This window comes from Aedes albopictus, chromosome 3, assembly GCF_035046485.1.
Source record: "Aedes albopictus strain Foshan chromosome 3, AalbF5, whole genome shotgun sequence".
In the NCBI taxonomy this organism is placed as follows: Eukaryota; Metazoa; Arthropoda; class Insecta; order Diptera; family Culicidae; genus Aedes; species Aedes albopictus.
Window position 1 is genome coordinate 300,133,867 of NC_085138.1, and position 23,529 is coordinate 300,157,395.

The 23,529-nt window shown below is 38.9% G+C and overlaps 1 protein-coding gene across 5 annotated transcripts in view; it reads left to right on the forward strand.

Moving 5' to 3' along the window:
- LOC109410101 (uncharacterized) overlaps nt 1-23,480 on the forward strand; it is a 203,524-nt gene extending 180,044 nt beyond the window's left edge. For all 5 annotated transcript variants that reach the window (XM_062842259.1, XM_062842260.1, XM_062842263.1 and 2 more), the window contains exons 8-9: nt 21,913-22,174; nt 23,097-23,480. In XM_062842259.1, the coding sequence (XP_062698243.1) occupies nt 21,913-22,174; nt 23,097-23,300 (466 nt within the window). In that variant the 3' untranslated portion in view covers nt 23,301-23,480. The remainder of the gene's footprint in view (nt 1-21,912; nt 22,175-23,096) is intronic.
- Nucleotides 23,481-23,529: the final 49 nt, after the last annotated feature.

The window sequence follows — 23,529 nt, forward strand, 5'->3', positions numbered from 1 at the left end:
ACAAAAATTTTGAAATTTGTATGGAGCGTAGACTTTGGCCAGACCCCCCTCCCCCCAAAAAGTCTACGTGGTTTATGAACGGCCCCTTATTACAAAAAAAACATCCGGGGAAGTGTGTACTAAATAAACATTCCAAAACATCCTCATTAGAGGATGATTTGTCACCATTAGGCAAACGAAGTTCGTTCACTTGAAAATCCTTAGATTTTGCTAGGATTTTGTTCAACCGACTGCCTTCACTCAGACTGGACACATTTTTACAAAGGTTTATCCAGCCGAATCGTTCAGCAGACCGACGAGCTTTCTGGCAGGCCTTGCGAGCCGACCTGAAAGCCTCCGATCCAGCCGAACGTCCCCGACCAGAAGTTCCTAACAAGATTATAACAAAATTATTACAACCGTTGTTGGAAATAACACAATTTGATATTATTTTGTTGGAAGGATTCGTATATGTGAATAGCCATAACAAAATTGTAACAAAATTTGTTATTATTTTAAAAACAAAACTATAACAAAACTTGTATCATTTATTCAAACAGATATATAACAGCATTTGTAACATAATGCATATCAAAATAATGGCCTATAACAAAATATCGTAACACATTTATTGCAGTATTTGCTACATTTTCTGTAACAAAATAATTTCAAAATGTGTTAGGTTTTTTATATTGACGCGAAATAGTGTGATCATTTTTGTTATATTGATCACTCGAGTCAAAAGCCATAAAACAAAACTTAGAGCTAAACGTCATGTTTTAACAACACCGTCAAAATCGTCATGTTTTAACAACACCGGAAGAGGGGGGCCGTTACGCTTGCTTTTTTGTATGAAAGTCCTAAATTTTTTGTATGGACCAAAACGTTCGGTTGTACTTTTCCCTCTTCCTTGAGCGACGCGTAATTTGGAGACGGCGTCATATTTGTTTAAAAAAAACTGCAACAGAGTTATCATTTAGTTATAATCTGCAAATTCTTCCCAAACCAGCAGTGCTTTGTAGCGTTTTAAAGAACACACTTTCTTCTGGCGAAGAACCTGTTGACGCAGTATTTTCTAGAATCTAGATGATGTTGGGTTAGTTTTGTGGCACAATTGGTAAGTCTTGTCTGGTATGAAACAAAACAAGTAAACAATGACAACCTTCCTCTTCATCAGATCATTAGCTTTTCTTTCTTCTCTGTTTACCTTAGTTTTGTATTCTTACGCGATAGGTGGTCGGGTAAACAACGTGAAAAAATGTTTGGAACTTTTTATCAGACCGTTTTCAAATTTTAGTAGGATATCAAAGATACAGTAGACGTTCGATAACATGTTTACGTTTCACTTAGCGAACAAAAATCCGATAACTGGAACGCCTGACAGTATCAACAAACCATCAACTGACGTTAAATGAACGTGAACTTCATCCGTCTGTTCATTTGGACTAACTTGGCGCACCATTTTGACATTTCGAGGTGGTTGCAGTTAAACCGCTTGCACTGACCGAACGTCTACTGTAATAACCTTTCTGAAAGTAACCGTTTCCGAGATATTCGGAATTTAACTTCATGAGTCTCTTAATATGTAAGAAGATGCGCTATTTTCATAAGTTATTCGATGCTCCATCAACAACATTGTTATTTCCAACACATTTGTATATCCCAAAAACAATCACTCACTTGATTGGACGAACAGTTCGAAAGTTATAGGAAGATTGTGAACTTCATTTTGTAGAAACAATTGAAGTTTCTAACGTGAAATGATGATAATGGGTTGTTTTTCTCGATAAACTCTAAGGAAGAACAAAGAAATACAACTTTGGAATAAGTGAATTCTCAGTTTGTAAATCAATCATGCGTTTTATTGTTTTAAACAAGCGTCATTTTTGCGTGAACATCCTTATTAACCAGATTCGGATTTCCTTTATACACTGAAAGGCGGGCTTACAGTAATGACAAGCACAAAAATGCTTTTAAATTTACCATGGCAAAACATGATCATTGACCCATCAATGCTTCTTGTGTGTGTTTTGTTTCTTCTCACATCAACCGGTTCGATAACCGAGGGGTAGCGTGCGAGCCTGGGTGATGTCAAGGTTCTTAGTTCGAATCCGGTTGCCAACGGAAACTTTTTTAATTGAAAATAGAGCCCATGGTAAAATTGAAAACATAATTCTGTTGAATTGAAACGAAACCTTAGTCTGCACAAATTTAGTGGCGTTGTGTATTTAAATTGACCCTCAGAATAGTAACTTTCATCGCAAGCCATTGTTCGTTCAGTGTAAAGCTTCATTTGACGATAGTGTTCGCCATCGATTCAATATAAATCGATATCCATCGATATCGAAAATCTCTCACTGGTTGACCGGAATGTTTCAGGCAATTTGGCCGATAAAACAACCCGCAAGACGAATAGAACAATCCTGTCGATAATACCCAAAGTCATCCTATCTAAAACGACGGATATTGCATGTACTGCAATTTGCGACCGGAGGAACAATGTTTCAGTTACATGGATCTACGTTTTGTATGCCTTCCAATACTTTTGAGTAGAATTTTACACAAATGGCGTATCTTTACACGCGAAAACATTAGATTACAATAAATACCAAAACAGTATTGCTGTTCTAATTTCGCCAAAAAGTATACCAAGTAGCGAATGTTATTGAACATGGAGAAAACAAAAGTGGAACTAAATAGGGGGCATCCATTAAGTACGTCACGCTCAGAGGGGGGAGGGGGGGTCCAGGAAAGTGTGACAAGCAATGCATTAGGTATACGAAAATCCCGTACGAAGGGGGGAGGGGGGGTCGAAAATTCCCAAATTTCGCGTGACGTACTAAATGGATGCCCCCATAATTATAACATGGAATTTATTTATTCTACGTATTTTGCTTCGACCTTAGGGAGCCTCTTTTAAGTAGGGGGATTAGGGGCATAATGGACACCCAGGGCGAAATGGACACCCCTGTTTTTGCCGAAACCGTTGACTTTTATGATAAACTTTCAATGCATAAGTGTAAAGCTACATGCCATTGTTCTATATTTCAAAAGCACCATTTGAATTCCTTTAAAATAACCAAAATATCATTGAAATTGAAGGATGTTTTTCATATGGTGGATTTCTTATAATTTCGAAGCAGCTGCAAATAAGGTATCACGAGAGATTGAGTGTGTCCACCATACAAACAAATGAATTGTTAGCTTATCTACATGTATACGTAGATTTAGCTATGGATGAAGTATTATATTTTTGATCAGAACACACTGAAAATAGCAATTTCAATGTTGTAGTCTATTCGGGGCGAAATGAACACTGGCAATTATGAATAGATGTACGCGCATTGCATACTGTTAGGCGTTTTAGAGAGTTTGAAAAAATACAATCCGATTATTTTAGCCTAAAATTTATTTAATTAACTTTGAAGTTATGTAAACTTGTCTAAGATGGAGTATTATATCTGTGGTATTGATCTTCGTAGGCAAATTACTTAACTGGTCGATATTCTCAAAGATACAGCATAAAATGTGCAGGGGTGTCCATTATGCCCCGATGGGTGTCCATTTCGCCCCGTGCCTTTGCTGCCAGCCCCAAAAAACACACGGTTTTCAATTCATTATTTCTTCACAATAATGAAATTTTACCAGCTGTAAATGATTGAAATACGTAGGAAACAAGTTAAAGTTGTAGGTTAGCTGATAATATGTTAAGTTTTTGTCTGTTATACAGGCCTAACATACTCATTCGCTTAGGGTGTCCATTATGCCCCTAATACCCCTACGTCACGATAAAATTGGAAATTTTCAACCCTTCCTGTCTCCTATAAAAGTGTTGATAAAGTTAATGGATGATCCCTTATGTGATAGATTCCATTTCATTGCTTAAAATAAAAAAAAAATGTGGAGTATAACTAAATTATATCTACAGCTGTTACCATATCTGCATGTGATATAATTATGATAGATTAAAACAAAATCACTAACGACAAATCAAGTCTATTATACGTCAACGAGCTCAATGTGACGTCATGCTACCCCGCTCGTGTGCGTCTGACAAACAAGGATTTGAATAAGGAAACTGGAAATACGTAGAACTAGTAAAGCTTCTATCACCGCCCTCTTCAAGTGTTGTGATGGCCTCATTGGCAAAGGCATCAGATTGCTACCAATGGTAGGTGTCTTGGTTCAAATCCCGTACGGATCCGAAAATTTTATAACGTACTGGAAACTATTTTTTTATGTTATCTACTTTTTCTAAAAATAGAACAACACACTTAAAAATATTTACCCAAAAATGAGTATAAAAATTTAGTTTTTACCCTAAAAGGTTGCCAAAAAATTATAACACAGTTTGTTATAATTTTGTTAAATTCTTTCATATTTCATGGAACAAGTGTTGTACTATTTTTGTTATGATCAGAACAAAAGTTATTATATTTTTAATCTTTTCTTGTGGGAACTTTGTTATAATTTTTGTTATTTTAACCCTCGAGTAATCGCGCTGTTGTATTTTGTACAACACGTTGAAAAAAGCTCGCTTTTTGTACTCCGCTTTAGTGTGGTGCTGACACAGGTAGCCAACCGCGCGAGTTACGGAAGGTTAACTACTAACGGTACATGTTTTATAACAACCCTTGTTATAAAAATTTATTGTAACAAAATAACACAGCTTGTTATAATTTTGTAATGTCCATCTAGTCGGGTCGTCTGTTCCAACTCTTTCTACATTGTTTCCTGAGCTTCACCAGATTAGAGTTTCACCAAGGGGTTCCTCTTGTGGTCTTCACATACCGCAGAGGGCAAGCTTCTTCAAAAGGCCGTTGTAGTATCAACGGCATTATCTAAATCACTTGGAGTGTTCATGGATGGTGAGTATCCATGAAATTTGGCTGCTAGCAAATCGGTAAAGAGATCCCAGTTGGTTGAGCGGGGGTTCCTGAAACGCAAAGTTTGCGAAGTAACATTCACATGTTCAAACAAGATGTAGCGATGGTCAGATAAAGATTCTTCATCCGTCACATGCCAATTGGTCAGCTCGTGACTATTTCTGCTAGAGCAAAGCGTTATGTCTAACACTTCCTCTCTAGCAGATACCATGAAGGTTGGGCGGTTGCCTATGTTAAGAAAATCTAAGATCTGTACTATTTAAGTATTCCATTAAACTGGAGTCTCTCAAATTGATGTCTGAGCTGCCCAGATTATATGGTAAGCATTAGCATCACTACCACCAATTAGCGGAATTACGTATTTCCTGTTGAGGTTTCCAACAGATACCTACATCGATTGTGATAGCACATACATCTCTAGTAGTTAGTTCAGAGATGAGTGTAGCAACGATTGCGTTATTGACAAGCACACATGCTCGAGGCATGACACGTGAGTTTGCCATTTCATTTTTACTGAAAGTAGCAAACACCGGATCATGCACCGGATTCAAATCAATTGGTCCAAAATTGACTGAGTTATTGCAGCAAGTGTCCAAACAGTCCTAAACCGTACTTGCTCCGAGTTTTTGGGTTCTCAAAAATACAAAATTCACGCAAACAATATTTTGTACATTTGATATTCATCTTGAACACTACGGGATTCAAAACGTGGCAGTGCGAGTGCTGATATAAATTAAGCACAGAAAAAAAGTCACTGAAGGATTTCCATCGAAATTCACTAACGCAATGGCAATGGACGTCCCCAAGGCCAAGTTGGGAGTCATCTACCGTACCAAATTTAAATTATCTTCCCTCACCATGTCGAGTCGGGAAATTCTCAATCATTGCACTTTCCCGGGAACGACCCTTCCCGGAAGCGGGAATCTGGTCTCTCGCCAGCCGCTGAGTAATGTTTAACTTCGTAACTACCAAACTTTCTATATTTGGTCTTCACGCTGACGGCATTCAATTTTCTTCAGTTGAAGAGACGGACTGGCAGCAAAATTTTTGCTTCCACTTTCTGGTAGAAAGTGGCCTGATGAGGAGTTTCCGTTGAGACAGCAGTAGCAGCAGGGGGTTGGCTATCTTGCTTGCTGCTGCTGCTGCTGCTTTTGCTGCTGTACAGAAAGCTCAAGTCGCCCACGGTGATGGGCTTAACGATAATGATGCCGGGGAATAAGGTGAATTTGCATTTTTATTTCAATTTTGAAATTGTTTTACCTGGCAAAGTTTCCGGTACATCTTATTTTTGGTTCTAATTTGAGGCGGGAACGATTACTTCCAACGGCGGCGTGGCGTATGAGCAAGTGCACGTTATTACCGTCGAACGCCGCCGCTCGCAGCTTCGTCTCTCAGAGTAGTTGAAGGTGGTTAAACTGTTTGCATAATTTTAATGGTGTATGCTGCAAACTTTTCCAATTCTTGAATGGTGCTAAAAATAAAAGTCGTGTATTCAATTAGACTAGACTGGTGATAAGAGTTTGCCTAATGGGCGGTGCACATGCTGCATTTATAGGAACAGTCATTGGGATAGAAATAGAAATTACTTTCGAATTCCAGAAAATGCAGATTCGATCCAAGTAATCCTGGAGAAATAATAATAATAACTTTTGGATAATACATACCTGAAATAAGTTTAGGAGGAATCCCAGGAGTGTTTCCTAGTAGATTCTGTAGAGAAATCCCAGAGAAAAGACCCTTGAAAAATTTCAAGAACGAATTTGTAAAAAAATATTTGAAGGAAGAATTTCTTGGAAAATACATGGAAGGATACAAGAAGGAAATCTTTGGAATTTTTATAAGAATCTCTGAAGGAATTCTTGTAGGAACCGCTGGAGAAATTCCTACAGGAATCTTTGGAGTAATTCTTGCAGTAGTTTCTGACAAAACATGGCGAGTTGTTCTTGTAAAAACTTCCGAAGCCACCCCTCAGGAATTTTATTATATAAATCCTGAAGACAGGTGGAGTTAATGTAGAAATCGCAAGAAGAGTTCCTTAATCTTTCAGGACGCGCGCCATCAAGCAATCGAAACTGCACCGCGCTCGCGTTGTATACGACGAGTGAGTTTTTTTTAGTAGTGTTGTACTTTTTACAACAGCGCGTGTCCTGAAGGGTTAAAGAGTCCCTGAAAGACATATGAAACGCTTTTTTTTTTCTCAAATCCGTGTCGGGTATCTAAGTCACTGCGACCAGTTAACCTTCGAGCAGTCGCGGCTGTGACTACCTGCAGCGACACCGCGTTCACGCTGTATACCACAAGCGTGCATTTTTCATGATGCGTGCTGTCAAGCAGTTGCCCAGCTTTCAAAAGGTAATATCAAGAGATCTTGAAAATTGATTTTAATAACCAAATGAAAGTTCAAAAAATCTGAAAAAAAATATAGTGGCTCAGAAAATGGTGCTCTTTTGTGGTAATTTAAAAAAACAGTTTTTTTATTTTTCACTTCAAACAAAAACCTTTTATAAAAAAGTGTTATTAATTTTTCAAGGTTTTTGCAATAGAAACTTTGACAGAATTTCTGAAGGAAACTCTGCATAAACTTCCAAAAAATTCTTGAAGAAATTCTCAAAAACATGTTTTTATGAAGGTATTCTTGAGAGAATCTGTGGAGGAATTCCTGGAGGATCTTCGATTTTTTTTAAATCCATGTAGAAAATGCAGAATGGAGATCCTAGGTAAAAATGAAGCATTCCTGGGAGACACTCTGGAAGAATCCCTGGATGATTCCTTCAGTAATTTAAAAAAATCCCCGATGAAAATTCTTCAGGATCTTCTGGAGAAACTCAAGGAGGAAGAAAAATTCATTCAGATTTTTCTTGATGAATTTGTGGAGAAATACCCAGGAATTCCTAGATTTATTATTGAAAAAAAAAAATCCACAAATAATCTCTGGATAAATTCCTGAAGATACTTCTGGAAGAACTCGAGAACAAGTCAACTCAAAGCGGATTTGAGTTAAAACAAATAAATACGGGAAAAAAATTTGTGAAAAATTTCTAGATGCATTTCTATTAAAATGACTTTTGGAAAAAAACCCTGGAGTAACTCTTAGAAGAGTCTTTGAGAAATTACTATTGGAATCCTTGAAGTATTTCCACAGAAAAAATCGCGTTTCTCAATTAATAAAGAATTTTTGGAGGGATACCTTGAGGAATCTCTAATTTTTTTTAAATAAAATTTCTGGGCGATTTTTTTTTAAGAATCCCAGTGGCATTTCAGATTGAACTTATGGAGGAATTTCTCAAAGAATTCCTGTAAGAATCCCCAGGGGAATTTCTGGAGGACTACCTGCAGAAATCACTAGAAGAATCCTTCCAAGCATTTCTGGTAGATTCTATGGAGGAAATCCTCAAAAGATGCTTTTTTAAAGGAATCCCTGAAATAATATCTGAAGGAACCTCTGGAGAAATTCATGGAGGAATTCTTTGGCGGATCTATTAAGAAATTCATAGAAAAATATTTGAGGAATCCCAAAGAAATATTCCTAAATGCATTTTTGTGAGTTTCCCAGGGGGAATTACTGGAGACATTTCCGAAGGAATACAGAAAAAAATCCTAAATTTCTGAAGAAATCTCTGGAGCTTGTAGTAGAGTTCCCAGAAGATTTTTTTTTTAGAAATTTCTAGGAGAATTACAAAAGAAATGTATAGTAGAGTGGAAATATTTAAATTATTATGAGCGAGAAAGAAAATTAACACATTCGCAATAAAACCAATTTATGAGCCTAGAATGAACTCAAAAGTTGTCAAATCACTACAACAATAGCACTGCATGCCGCGGTTGCTCAAGGCAAAGTCTTAGGCGTTTCGAGGCCTTGTGTTTAATTCGGATAGAATCTATTCGGATAGAATCTATCTATCTCTATATCAGAGTCCCGCAAAAAATGAAACCAAATCTACCTATCGGACTGTCATATAGGCTTAAGGCTGGAACACATAGCGCCCGTTTCGTCGAGGTTTGCGTTTCTTTGACAGTATTCCCATGGAAAATGTGTCAAACTACTGTCACGCATACGCAAACAGATGCATTGTGTGGGGCACTTTTCCACACAGATTTCCCTATCGAGCATGCAAAAAAAAAAAAAAAATAAAATAAGAGAACAAAGTTTGGTGAAGAACAGAGCAACAATCTAAAGGTGTTGTCTTCGTGGGACTCTGATGTAAAAAGACTTAAGATTTCCTCAGGGGAGTCCCAGAAGGAATCTCAGGATTTCTTCAAGCGTTCCTCCGATGTTTTTCCAGAAATATATTCCAGGATTCCTCCGAACAGCAAGAGCAACTGACGAAAAATTGCAAGTGCCGGTGCTGGGATTGAACCCATGACCATCCACTTATGAAGTAAACGTGTAGCCACTATGCTACGGGCCCGGCTTTTCTAGGATTCCTCTAGGACTTTTGGAATTCCTCAGGAATCTCTATCTGACATTCTACTTGAGGTTCCTTCTGAGGTCCCTCTTTTCCAAGTTTACTTCTGAGGCTCCTTCTGGGACTTCAAGGGATTGCGTTCGAGATTTCTCACGGAGTTTCGGGAATCCTTTGAGAATTGTTTCCGAGATTCCTCCAGAAAATTCTAACGAGATACTCCTAATACTTTCTTATGAAATAGTTTCAAAAGTTTTTTTTCTTCTGGAATAATGGAATCCCGGAAAGAATTATTGGAGAAAACCCAGAACGAACTACGGAGTTTCATACAATGCTGATGGAGGAATTCTTTAAGACATTATTGAAGGAATACCTCAAGCAACTCCTGAAGGAAGTTTATGAATATATACTTGAGTAATTCTAAGAAGCATTCAACAATGAATAATAATAAACTGCTGGAGGATTATCATCTTAGGAACATCTGACATAATTCCGGAAAGACTTCCGGTAGAATCTACTGAAATTCCTGAAGGGTATCCAGAATAGGGTTCCTAGAGCCTAGGTTCTCAATCATTCAGGTGCGCGACCCTCTTTTGCCAGCAGACGTGTTTCTTGCGAACCACCATAGAAATTCCCTCATTTGTTGTCTGTTACAGTAAAATATTCGACTGTCCCTCGCGATCCCCTGGATGAAGGCTGGTGACCCCCCTGGGGGATCGCGACCCACAGTTTGGGAAACCATGTCCTAGAGGAAGTCTGGATGAAGTTCATGTAAAAAAAACCGGAAGATGTTTCTGAAAGAATTCCGGAAGGAGTTCGAGGAAGAACCCCGGAAAGAGTTCGCCAAAGAACCCCGTTAGTAGGATTTTCGGAAGACGTTCTTAGAGGAATTTCGGTAGAAGTTTACGGAAGAATAACGGCAGGAGATTATGGAGGAATACCGGAAGGAGCTCCCGAATGAATCCTGGAAGAAGGTCCTGAAGGAATTTTGGAACAGGTTCTTGGAAGAATCTCGTAAGAAGTTTTTTCTTAGAAATCCCAGTAGAAATTCGTGGAAGAATCCCGGAATGAGTTCTTGATGCAATTCCGGAAGTAGTTTCCTAAAAAATCCCGGAATTTTTGTCGGAGGAATCCTGGAAGAAATGCTTGGGAAAACACTGGGAGAAGTTTTTGTAGGATTTCCGAGGACTCCCGGAAGAAATACCCAAAGGAATCCCGAAAGGAGCATCAAGAAGAATTCAGAAAGGATTTCTTGAATTAGGAGAAATCGAGAAGGAGATTCTGGAAGAATTCCGGAATTAATTCTCTGAGGAATTGTTGAAGCAATCCTGAAAGTAATATTTTGGAAGGAGTTCCTGGAAGAATCACAGAAGAAGTTCTTGCATGAATTCCGGAAGGACTCTAAAAACTAGACTTTACAAACATTGGCGTTAGTGGGAAATGGACAAATTGGAGTGGATTTTGCGAAGAAGTTACTTGTCCTCTCGGTGAGACTCGAACTTACGACTCGTACTCACTAGACATGGGCGTTATCACTACACCACAAAAGAACTTTATTTATAATCACTACATCTTTGAGTCTTCTCGTGGTGTATTGGTAACGTAGAAGTCGTGAGTTCAAGCTTCACTAAGAGGATGAGTAACTTTTTCACAAATTCCACTGAGTGTGGAATTAGCGTTATTTTAAAATACACATAAATAAAAAAAACAAATTCCACTACATTTTGCCCAATTCTCACTAACGACAGTGCTTGTAAAGTCTAGCTTATGGAGTTAAGTAAAACGTTCATTCGGCTGGTTATACCACCAGGAGTTTTCGGAGGATTCTCGAAAGGTATTTCTAGAACAATCTCAGAATTCCTTAAGAAATTTCCAAAGAAATCTCAGAAGGTACTCCTGCAATAATCTCGAATGGTACTCCTGCAGACGTTTTGGAAGGCCTTCCTGATGGAACTCCGAAATTAATTCCTCACTCAAGTAATCCAAGATAGAGCTTGTCACCTGCTACAAAATAGCATGCGACAGATTTTTATACATAAAGCCGTGGAATGGATGATCCCAGACCAAAAAGAATGTTGGGGTTCTCAATTTTGTACCGCAGAACACCTACCAACAGAACCACAGAACCCATCGTCGATAGCCGATCGTAGATCGGCGAAACACTCAAATGAGTAACTACCTGTCTAGGCGGTGGGACAACAGACCATTAGGCCGGTCTCAGAATTCTGGCTACCTGAAAACCCGATATTCAAGCACAGAACTCAGTATCGATCGTTTTGTACTAAAACTGATACCACTCAATTGCCGAACAACATTTCCATCGTGCAGTGGTGCATATCGATCCGTATGAGATCTGAGTTCAATCCTCTAAACCAATTTTTCTACGATCAGTTCCGACCGACCCGTGCTGCACCAAAGAACACAGTATTGTGCCTATTAGTATTTCTTTTAACAAGTGCAGTGAACAAGATTAAGTCCCCTCTGGGGTTGTTAGATCATTTTTTCTATCGGAACTTTGCATGCATAGCATGCGTAGCTTGGAGTAGTTTAAAAGTGCTTGAAATGAGATCGGTAAGAAGTTGGATTATAGTGAAATGGCCAAGAAACTTATATACGCATTGATCCCACCCTAGGCCTATTTGTTAATGCCACCGAAAGTGTCGTCGAGGAAGATCCGGTGAAGGCCAAGGTCGACAAACTGCATGTGCGGACCGCAGTCGTACCGTGGCGTCACGTGGGTAGCTCCGGTGGACACCGTCCGGGGCCCAATGACTTCGCCGTTGGGATACACTTATATACTTCTACACATTTACAACACTAGCAGATAAGTACAACCATTTAGATTTAAGTTAATTTGGGGGGAAATAAAAGGGTTTTTGCATGTAAAATTTCAATATTCTTTTATTCATCTGGTGATTCACGGATTAGAATCGTTAAGCAAACTTTTGAGCCAAGCCGCGAACCTGTTCAGGCTGTTTTCTGATAGAACAGCACTTCTGCACGTGTTCTTCCAAATAGGAATTTTTCAATTTTTGTCTCATGCCAGTGGATTTTTCCCCGTGTGACAAGCTTCTGGAGGAATCCCGGAAGAAATCTCTGGTGAAATTCCTGGAAGAATCCCAGGAGAAACTCTTGGTATGTATAGGGTAGCGAATCACTTGGGCAGCGGCCGATATTTTGGGAACTCTTCGCTATAACTCAGGTAATTCCAAGCCAATTGACGTGTACGCGGCTATATACTATACGTATCTCATCGCGTTCCAAAAATTGTGTCAATTGGCTCAGAATTGGCTGAGTTATAGCCGAAAAGTGCCCAAAATAGGGCCCCTGCCGAGATGGTTCCACTTTCCTATCATAATAAAATGCTTGAGGAATTCCAAAAAGAGCACGTAAGAATATCTGGGATGGAGATGAGGTGAAGCGTTTGACCTTGAGAAGAACTTCAGAAAGAATTACCTATGAAATTCCGGAAGGAATCTCTGGAGGAATCCCATTAGTTCTTTCTGGATGAATATCAGATGGAACCTGTTTGCCTGAGATTGCTATCAGTAGGAATTCCTGGAAATTCCTCCCAGAGCGAACTTCTGAAGGAATTCTCAATAATCTTCCATTTCCAGCAACACCCAGAACTTAGGCAAAATTGTAGAGAAACCGCGGAAGGGATTCCTGGAGGAATTACAGAAGGGATGTCACCAGCAAGTCATAAATCAGCACACTTTCCCACGAACACGAATCTCACATTTTGAGCTTATTCAAACCATTTATGGAAAGCTGACGATTTTTTTTCTAACAATGAATTGCGTGTGAGATGTTCTCTAATCCCATTCGAAGGAGATTTTGAAAATTTTATAGAATATAGCTTATGAAATTTCCTTCCAAAAATATTTATTTTTAAGATTTTTTTCGGACTTCGTAAATAGTTTTGCTGACTTTTTCAACCGATTTTCCTAAACATTGGCAAATTTCGTGGATAACAATTTTCATTTTGTATTTTTTTTGATTACTGAGAAAATTTGCTTACGATAAACATTGTGTCTATGATGCTTTGTTCTTTGGTTATAATTTTTTAAACAAATGGCTCATATAGTACATCTGAACTATTGCCACAAAATTGATGATAATTCAGGAACGGAGAAAAACCACAACTTGGAAATTTCACAGAATATAGCTTATGAAATTTCCTTCCAAAAATATTTTTTTTTGGGAATTTTCCCGGACTTCCTAATAGTTTTTTGCGACTTTTCCAACTGATTTTCCTCAACAATGTAAAATTTTGTGCAAATCAATTTTCATTTTGTATTTTTTTTTCAATTGTTGCGAAAATGTGCTTTACAAAAAAAAATGTGTCTACGATGCTTCGATCTTGAGTTATAATTTTTCAAAGTAGGTGGTTTCTGTGGAAAATGTTTGTTTTCCACTGGAGTTTTCCGAAAAATCAGGCGACCCTGATTTTTTCAATTTAGTTTTTGTTCATATACACTCCCGATCAAAAGTTTGGGGTCACCCACTCAAAAACATGTCATTTTTTTAGGTCCATATTGTAACGAGACAAACCGAGCATATCAACTGTATAATATCGAACGATCATTTGGACGAGTTACAGATCAGTGTTGGTTTGAACCGCAGCTTATTCGGTCGCCTTTTATATAAGCACTATACAGTTCTACTGTTTATTGTAATCCCCTGAATTGTTAAATAAAAAGTAAAAGTTTTAAATGGAACCAAATCGTTTCAATACCTCCGCCAATTTGCGTCTGATTTCAAACCCCTAGGTCATATTCAAAAGATAATAAACCAAAGAAACTTTGAACATGATATGAATGAAAAAAAATTCAAAAATATTTGTATGTAAACATAAGCTAAAGTTGCCAAATTTTCTAAAAAAATGAATGTAAACTTATAGCAGTGTCTCTGGAAATTGGGTCGACCAAATTTTAAGATGAGTTTGGTAATAAAACCTATTTTCTATCAGCTTTCAACTGCTTATTACCGAACTAAGTTAAAAAATTTAGGAAAAAAGTTATTAGGCAAATTAACTCTTGATGTCATCGACCAAAAGTTTGGGATCAAACCTCAAAATGATGTATCGGCCAAAAGTTTGGGGTCACTATCGAAAAACATGGAAAAGCGATTTGGTGATATTTTGGTCATCTATAGTTCAATTTTAATTCTTTTTGGCACATTTCAAAGATAATTAACTAAATTTACGTTTGATGTCTTTAATTTAACGTACTCAACGATTTTTATACATATAAAAATGTTATGTACCGTATGCGTGATAATGTTTGCACCATCATTAAATAACGTTCCAGTTTTACTTGTGAATACAATATATTGGTTTTATTTGCAGGCATTTAAGCTGTAACTCATATCATAGTAGGCTGTGAATAAAAAGTGTTGATTTTCTTAGTTTAACACTTGCATAATGACTAAGTGGCAACCTAGTTCGTGATTTGTCCACGCGCAAATGTCGAAAAGTGTTCGTGGTAGTGCCACAGTCAAGAATTAAAATTGAGTTAATTTTTTTATTTTGACATTGCCTAATGGAGTAGAGATTAACACAAAACAAAATTTAATATAACTATTGATTCTGGAATTTGGTACGGGATCGATATTTCGTCGGAGAATGAAAAAAACGGATTTGCGTTCGGACAAATTCAAGACTTTTTTATATGGTACTACTCGTAGCTACCGGATGCAAGTGGTATTTATCTGATTTTTTTTTTCTATGGTCGAAAGATCATCAAGGCCACCGTAATTTTCCTTTTTGATCTGCGTACCGTTAAGTCGCTGATTTCGCGTTTCTTTGCCATTTTTCTAATTGAGCGCTCATAATTCGCCCAAATCTTTTTTTTGGTGGTAGCGATAGCCTACCTTATCCATGTTAACCTTGGACGACCAGTGAACACCTTCGGGAATAGTTGCCTTTGCTTTTTTTCCGTTTTACGGTCCAGCTGAACACTCCTGAAATGTCTTCTTTAACTCTTGCGTGTGGACAAATCCCGACTACCGCTGCCATTTCTTCATGGTGCAAATTTTAATCTGAAGAAAACGGTTTTTTTTTTACCCGCAGCCTACTATGATATGAGTTAGAGCTTACGTGGATGCAAAGAAAACCAAGACATTGTGTGTGCAGGTGATATGGGAATCTTTTTTGGACGATGGTGCAAACATTATCACGCATACGGTAAAGTTAACACATTTTACCACATTTCAAAAAATGAGGCAATTTTACGTTAATTTTTAGTATGTAAATTTTAACAAATACGTGTGATTTAATATTTATACAGTAAGTACCATTTATTATGTTTCAAGTAAGCCAAGAAGAGTTAAAATTGAATGAAAGAAAACAATAATATTAACAAATCACTTTTCCATGTTTTACGATAGTGACCCCAAACTTTTGGTCAATGACATCAAGAGTTAATTTGCTTAATAACTTTTTTACTAGATTTTTTTAGTTCGGTAATAAGCAGTTGTTAGCTAATAGAAAACAGGTTATATTATCGCTCTCATTTTAAAATTTGGTCGACTCAATTTCCAGCGACACTGCCATACATTTATATTCATTTTTTAGAAAATTTGACAACTTTAGCAAGTTTACAAATATTTTTGAAAATTTTTCATTTCAATCATGTTCAAACTTTCTTTGACTTATTAATCTTTTGAATATTTTTGAGGGGGTGACCCCAAACTTTTGATCAGGAGTGTATACATACAGGGCATGGCCAAAATGTTTGGGATAGGCAACTTTTTTTCTCTCACAAAAAAGTTCAACAAGCTATAACTTTTCATAGAGCGCATCAAAAAATCTCAAATTTTGACTGTTTGTCATCCTATTATGTGTGCATCATTGGTACAAATTTGGGCGCGATTGATTAATGTTTCGCAAAGTTAGAACCGTTCGAGCAAAACACTATTTTTCAGACAACTCATTTTTGAGGTGTCATATCTCGGAAACCAGTGAATCAAATTGAATGAATTTTTTAAAGTTTATCATCAATATATTGATACTTAATACTTAATACGACGAGTCAGTAAGTAGTGTCAGTGTGCGGTAGTTCGGCAGCAGCAAAGCTTCGCGCGCTCGCTTTGCTAGATTTTTGCGATTTGTTTTTCTTTTCTGCGGGGCACCGACGACGGGAAGCCAAGCAGTCAGTAGTGTGCGGTAGTTCGGCAGCAGCAAAGTTTCGCGCGCTCGCTTTGCTAGATTTTTGCGATTTGTTTTTCTTCTCTGCGGGGCATCGACGACGGGAAGCCAAGCAGTCAGTAGTGTGCGGTAGTTCGGCAGCAGCAAAGTTTCGCGCGCTCGCTCTGCTAGATTTTTGCGATTTGTTTTTCTTCTCTGCGGGGCGTCGACGACGGGACGCCAAGCAGTCAGTAGTGTGCGGTAGTTCGGCAGCAGCAAAGTTTCGCGCGCTCGCTTTGCTAGATTTTTGCGATTTGTTTTTCTTCTCTGCGGGGCATCGACGACGGGAAGCCAAGCAGTCAGTAGTGTGCGGTAGTTCGGCAGCAGCAAAGTTTCGCGCGCTCGCTCTGCTAGATTTTTGCGATTTGTTTTTCTTCTCTGCGGGGCGTCGACGACGGGACGCCAAGCAGTCAGTAGTGTGCGGTAGTTCGGCAGCAGCAAAGCTTCGCGCGCTCGCTTTGCTAGATTTTTGCGATTTGTTTTTCTTCTCTGCGGGGCGTCGACGACGGGACGCCAAGCAGTCAGTAGTGTGCGGTAGTTCGGCAGCAGCAAAGTTTCGCGCGCTCGCTCTGCTAGATTTTTGCGATTTGTTTTTCTTCTCTGCGGGGCATCGACGACGGGACGCCAAGCAGTCAGTAGTGTCAGTGTGCGGTAGTTCGGCAGCAGCAAAGTTTCGCGCGCTTGCTTTGCAAGATTTTTGCGATTTGTTTTTCTTCTCTGCGGGGCGTCGACGACGGGACGCCAAGCAGTCAGTAGTGTGCGGTAGTTCGGCAGCAGCAAAGTTTCGCGCGCTCGCTCTGCTAGATTTTTGCGATTTGTTTTTCTTCTCTGCGGGGCGTCGACGACGGGACGCCAAGCAGTCAGTAGTGTGCGGTAGTTCGGCAGTAGCAAAGTTTCGCGCGCTCGCTTTGCTAGATTTTTGCGATTTGTTTTTCTTCTCTGCGGGGCATCGACGACGGGACGCCAAGCAGTCAGTAGTGTCAGTGTGCGGTAGTTCGGCAGCAGCAAAGTTTCGCGCGCTCGCTTTGCTAGATTTTTGCGATTTTTTTTTCTCTTCCCTCTGCGGGGCTCCGACGACGGGACGAGTGTGCGCGCGCCGTGGTTGAGTCGGTTCCGAATTTTTCGCTTCCCTTCGGCGCTAGTTTCCAATACACTTTTAGTTGATAATAAATATTTTCTTTCATTTTTTGCATTTACACAAAAGAGTGAAAAAATGTTAGTTCGGGTTCGCCTGTCGAGAAAAAATCCGGGCGCCGACAAGTGAGTCGCGTTCAGTGTATTTCTGTGTGGAATAGACTAAAGGTTTCTGCTCCCTAGTGGAGTGGAGACGCGCGATAGAATTTTCTTTTTGGCTAGTTCTTGCGTCGAAAAGTGGTCGGTTGTTAACGGCGGTTTGTGTATATTGATCCATTGTCAAATCATATCACCAACCATAGGTGACTCCCGGACTGACAATGTACCTTACCCTACTAACAAAAATTCCTTCCTGAGACAAACGTGGAGATGCAGCGATTCGCGGTCTTTTTAACAACGTTTGTCTTACTAACATTCCCTTCCATCCTCGATGACCGTAAGGACGTGGCCGGCGCCGTTATTGACCTTATTAAAGTTGAGAGCTCTCGACCTGTGTACATTGAGAATAGTAAGCTAGTCCCAAGTCCTATTCATTGGTTCCTTGTGCAATTTCGATTGCTCTGGTCAATCACGGAGTAGCAACTACGAATTGTGCGGTCATCTATGCTCATGCTCATGCTCAATGCTCAATATATTGATACTTAATACGACGTTATAAAATGTAATATTTTCTCTCGGCGAATTAAGCTATACCGGGTTGAAATTTTTACCCATATAGAGGAAAATTCTTGAAATTCTTGAACTCCGTACACTGCACTCTCGTGTATGTTTTCATGATAATGTGCAGGTACCCCTTCGGGTAAAAAAGTTATCGGATTATTTATTGCCTTGCTTACTAGTCTTTTAGTCCTTATTTGGTTTATTTATGTTCAAAAATTGTTCAAATATTCAGATGTATAGCTGTGTCAGTTATGAAACTCATGTTTTTTTTTTGTAAACTCGCAGTCTTTCTAGTATCTAACATTTCTGGTGCTATGATGTTTTTATGGTCTGGCTTTTTTTTTTGTTGGGATTTGAACCAATGCGACCATTATTGTGATCTATTGTGGTATACCCCTGTCTAATTTTGCATTCATATAGATGACGAGTCACCATTTAGGGTAACCGTCGTTTGCTGAGGATACAAAGTTGCCCAATCTGGTATAATTCTAAGAATGAACTCTACAACTAAATTGGGATTTTCCAGCCAAATTTCGAAAGGACTTACGACTTCCTTGTTGAAATATTGTCTTCTACGCACAATTAATACTGGACAGTAACATAATAAATGTTTTGAGGTCTCAATTTCACAGTTACAAAAACGACAGATATCAGTTTGACACCGGTTAATCTTTTTCAAATGATATCTGGCCGGGCAATGTCCTGTGAAGAGTCCAATGATTATGCTCAGAGATTTTTTTATTTAGATTTAGTAATTTTTCTGTAATTTTACTATTTGGCTTTATAAACAGTTTTGACTGCCTTGCATTTTTCGTTGCAATCCAATTCGACTGTATCATTTGATGTTCCCATTTTTTTTATTTCCAACTGTATTTCACATTTAGAAACGCCACAGAAAGGTTCAGGCCCCATGAATTGAACACCTGAACCTTATCTAGCAAGTGAATCAGCTTTTTCATTACCATCTATTTCACAATGACCTGGAACCCAGTACAGATTAACCTGGTTCATAGCGGACAACTTTTTCAACAGTCCTATACATTCCCACACCAGTTTGGACTGGCATATGAATGACGCATTCAAAGCCGCTTGACTATCTGAGAATATGCATATTCGTGTATGCATGTATCCTCGTTTTAGACATACAGATGCACATTCTAAAATAGCATATATTTCTGCAAGGAAAACATTTCCCCATTGGTATTGAAATATTAAGCCCTGGGCCTGTAATTCCAGCTCCAGTGCCTTCATTCATTTTTGATCCATCTGTATAGAATATAACCGATCCTGGTGAGATATTTGGCCCCCCCTGATTCCCATACTTGGTGGTCAGTAACAACCACTTCGAACGATATATCTAAGTTCAGCTTTTTATCCATCCAGTCTTCGTTCATCACTAGTAATGGATTGATTGGAAAATCTTTCAGTATACTCAGATGCCCGAAAAGATTACCTTCTAATGAGATAGTAGTTTTCCTTATCCTAAGTGCACTCTTTCCAGCTTCCATTTTAACATATTGATGCAGTGGAAGCTTATTAATAGCCGCCTCCAAGGCTTTTGACGGTGTATTATGCATTGCTCCTGTTATAGCTATACAAGCCAAACGTTGTAATTTCTCAAGCTTTTTTTGTGCAGTAAGCTGTTTAGTTTTCGGCCACCATACAAATGACGCATAAACTATCCTAGGTCTGACTATAACTGTATAAATCCAATGTATCATTTTTGGTTTAAGTCCCCATTTTCTTCCAAAAGTTTTCTTATTTATCCACAGAGCAGCTGTGGCTTTGTTAATTACCTTCTCTAAGTGTAAGTTCCAATTTAGTTTGTCATCTAGAATTACTCCTAGAAATTTTACATTCGACGAATATTGTAAGACAGTTCCGTTTATTGTTAAAGCTTTCATAGTGATTTTTCTTTTGCGAGTGAACGGTATCAAAACTGTTTTTGAAGGGTTGATGTTTAACCCCTCGTTTTGACACCACCGCCAAGTGTAATTCAATGCAGATTGCATTCTATCTGTGATGATATTATCGAATTTTCCACGACATATTATAACTAGGTCATTTGCAAAGCCTATAACTTCGAAGCCTTTTCCCACTAATTTATTGAGAAGATCATCTACAACAAGCGACCATATCAAGGGTGAAAGTACACCTCCTTGAGGACAACCCCTTGTGGTCTTTACTGTAATAGATGATTCTCCCAATTCAGCAGATACTTTTCGACTATTAAGCATTTCCATAACCCATTTTTTGACCCAAGGCTCGAAATTTCTCTTTACCATTGAGTTTTCAATAGAATTGTATGATGCATTATCAAAAGCACCCTCAATATCAAGAAATGCTACAAGAGCTATTTCTTTTCTGTCAAGTGTGCTTTCAATTTTTGTAACTAGCTCATGAAGAGCAGTCACCGTTGATTTGTTGGGTTGATAAGCAAATTGATTTCTGTTGAGAGGACTGTTTCGTAGATATTTTGATTTTATGTATTCGTCTAGAATCTTTTCCATAATTTTAAGTATGGTCGATGTGAGACTAATAGGCCTAAAAGATTTTGGATTTGTTTTGTCTCTTTTTCCTGCTTTAGGAATGAATACAACACGAACTTGAGTCCATATTGTAGGTATGTAACCTTGTGACAGACTAGCTTTAAATATTCTGGTAAGAGAATTAAGAAGCACCTTTCCACCCTTCTGCAGAAGTGCAGGAAAAATACCATCTTTACCAGGAGATTGAAAAGGTTCGAAAGAATTTACTGCCCATTCAACTTTCGATTGGGTGAAGATAGTATCCGGTACGGATAAATAGTCATTCATAGTCCTGAAACGCCTATGATTTTCCACAACTTCTGCATCTTTTACATCATCTTCCAAAACTAATTTTGAACCCGGGAAATGTGTTTCCATCATTATTTTTAGTGTTTCGTTTGTGTCAATAGTAAAACTACCGTTTGTTTTCTTCTAATTTCCCAGACCATTTGAATGGTCCTTGGAAAGAACTTTTTGCAATTTTGCAACATCTGGGGTTTTTTCTATGTTCTCCGCAATAGGACCTCCAGGTGATTCTACGTGATTTTCTTAGTTCTTTATTATAAGTTGTAAGGGCCATTTTATATTGATCCCATTGTCCAGAAAGTTTTGCTCGATTAAAAAGCTTCCGTGATTTTTTCCTTGGTCTGGCTTACCTACATACTTTTCAGAGAAATCTGCTTGCAACATTAATGACATTTGTGTAGACTCTACGTTGTATCTACACTGAAAAGTCACGATACCGTCGTTAAATTAGTTAAATCAAGAACACTTTCACCGACAACCGACACGTGCTGGCACATTTACGACCACTTTTTGATCTCCGCTGAAATTTGGTCCTCGTCCAACGAAACATTTAACTGCATTACCACTTTACCGACTCTGTTGCCCAGACAAACAATCTCACCCGTTCTGTTCCTTGGCCACCGTGTGCAATCCACCAAATCTGGGACGCGACTTGGCATCAGCCAACGACATCCCCGGCCATAGAACCGCATAGCTCGCGTTGATAGTACCTATTGCCAGTATTTGCTTAAGTGAAATTAAATAGTTTTAGCGAAAGAGCATTATTTATTCAATTATCACATTTATCTTTTTCCGGTGGCTGTTTTTCTCCGTCCGTGAAATCACAGGTCGCCAACTGGAAGCACTGGAAGCCACCGGAGGCAGCGGCAAAACCAACGACAACGAAGCCGACCCATGGTGCGACAAAACCGAAGCAACAACGGCCGTCACGGCGGTGGTGGTGACGATGGCACTAATTACATAACGGCAAATATTAGCATTTTTCCGGCCAACAACGGGAGCGAGTGCCGGCGGGAACACCGGGACTATCTGCAGCACCAGGGAAATCTGTGTGCCGGACCGGTGGACAAAAGTCGCAGCTTGCATGTGGTAAGGATTGTTGGGATTGGGTGCTTATTTGGCAAATCTAAGTCGGTGGGGTAGTGTTTACATGGGAAGGATGTAGGTTAAGGTGGCCCACACTTATATGAAAAACAAAAATTTCGAAAAATGCCAAGTCTTACCCCCTCAATCAGTTGTTTTGGACTCTCAGAAGCTACGTTCAAAATTTGAGCAAAATCGGTTGAGCCTAAGGGGGCGCTCAAAACGCTTGAAGTTTGTATGGGAAAACTTGGCCAAATGTATGCAGAAATGTTTAGTTTTCGAATTTTGCCGCTAGGTGACGCTGTAAGCGCCCAATAATCAAACCCTTTGGTATTATTGTAGGTGACTATATGCCAAACAACTTTGTCGAAGACCGCAAAGTGATCCAACGTCTGTGGAAAAAGTTATAGTCTAAGAAAAGTGAGGATAAACTTTATTATTATTTTTCCAATACATGTAAAGGAATAATATCAATAATGAAATCTCAATACTTTACCTCACTTTACCTAGGGTATAACTTTTTTCACAGCCGTCGGATCACTTCGCTGTCTTCGACAAAGTTCTCTGGCATATAGTCATCTACAATAATACCAAAGGGTTTGATTATTGAACGCTTACAGCGCCACCTAGCGACAAAATTCGAAAACTTAAAATTTCTGCATACATTTGGCCAAGTTTTCCCATACAAACTTTGAGCGTTTTGAGCGCCCCCTTAGGCTCAACCGATTTTGCTCAAATTTTGAACGTAGCTTCTGGGAGTCCAAAACAACTGATTTAGGAGGTAAGACTTGGTATTTTTCGAAGTTTTTGTTTTTCATATAAGTGTGGGCCACGCTAATGTAGGTAATGCAATGGTCGTTTCTAGGATTCATTTAACTCAGAGTTGACAATATTGGAAATTCAACCCCATTTTGCTATTTTCTTCCAGGACCTAACCGGATCGCCACTGATTTGTACCGAGCGGGGTGACGACGGAACGGCCCGGGTGGAGCTACGCGGTTTACTGACCTGGTCGACGGACATCAACCGGGCGCCCCATCTGTTCACCAACGTGACCACCTACCGAAGTTGGATCGAAGACGAGTTGGATAAGCTGGATCAGCAGCTGGAACTGTTGCAGCAATCGTCGTAATTAGATTTAGGTGCTTTGCTTTTGGCTCGCCGTCGTCGTCGGTCAGAGGTGTCTTCTAGTGAGATTGGACTTTTTTTTATTTTTATTATTTCTTTTAAGTGATACGTGATAAGTCGATTTACGGGGCAATAAAATTGCTTTTTATTATATCTAAATGTTTGATGACGAGAGCTGTTTTATTGTGGTCTATTTATGTAGAGTAAGGTTTTCATGATAGGCATCATCTACG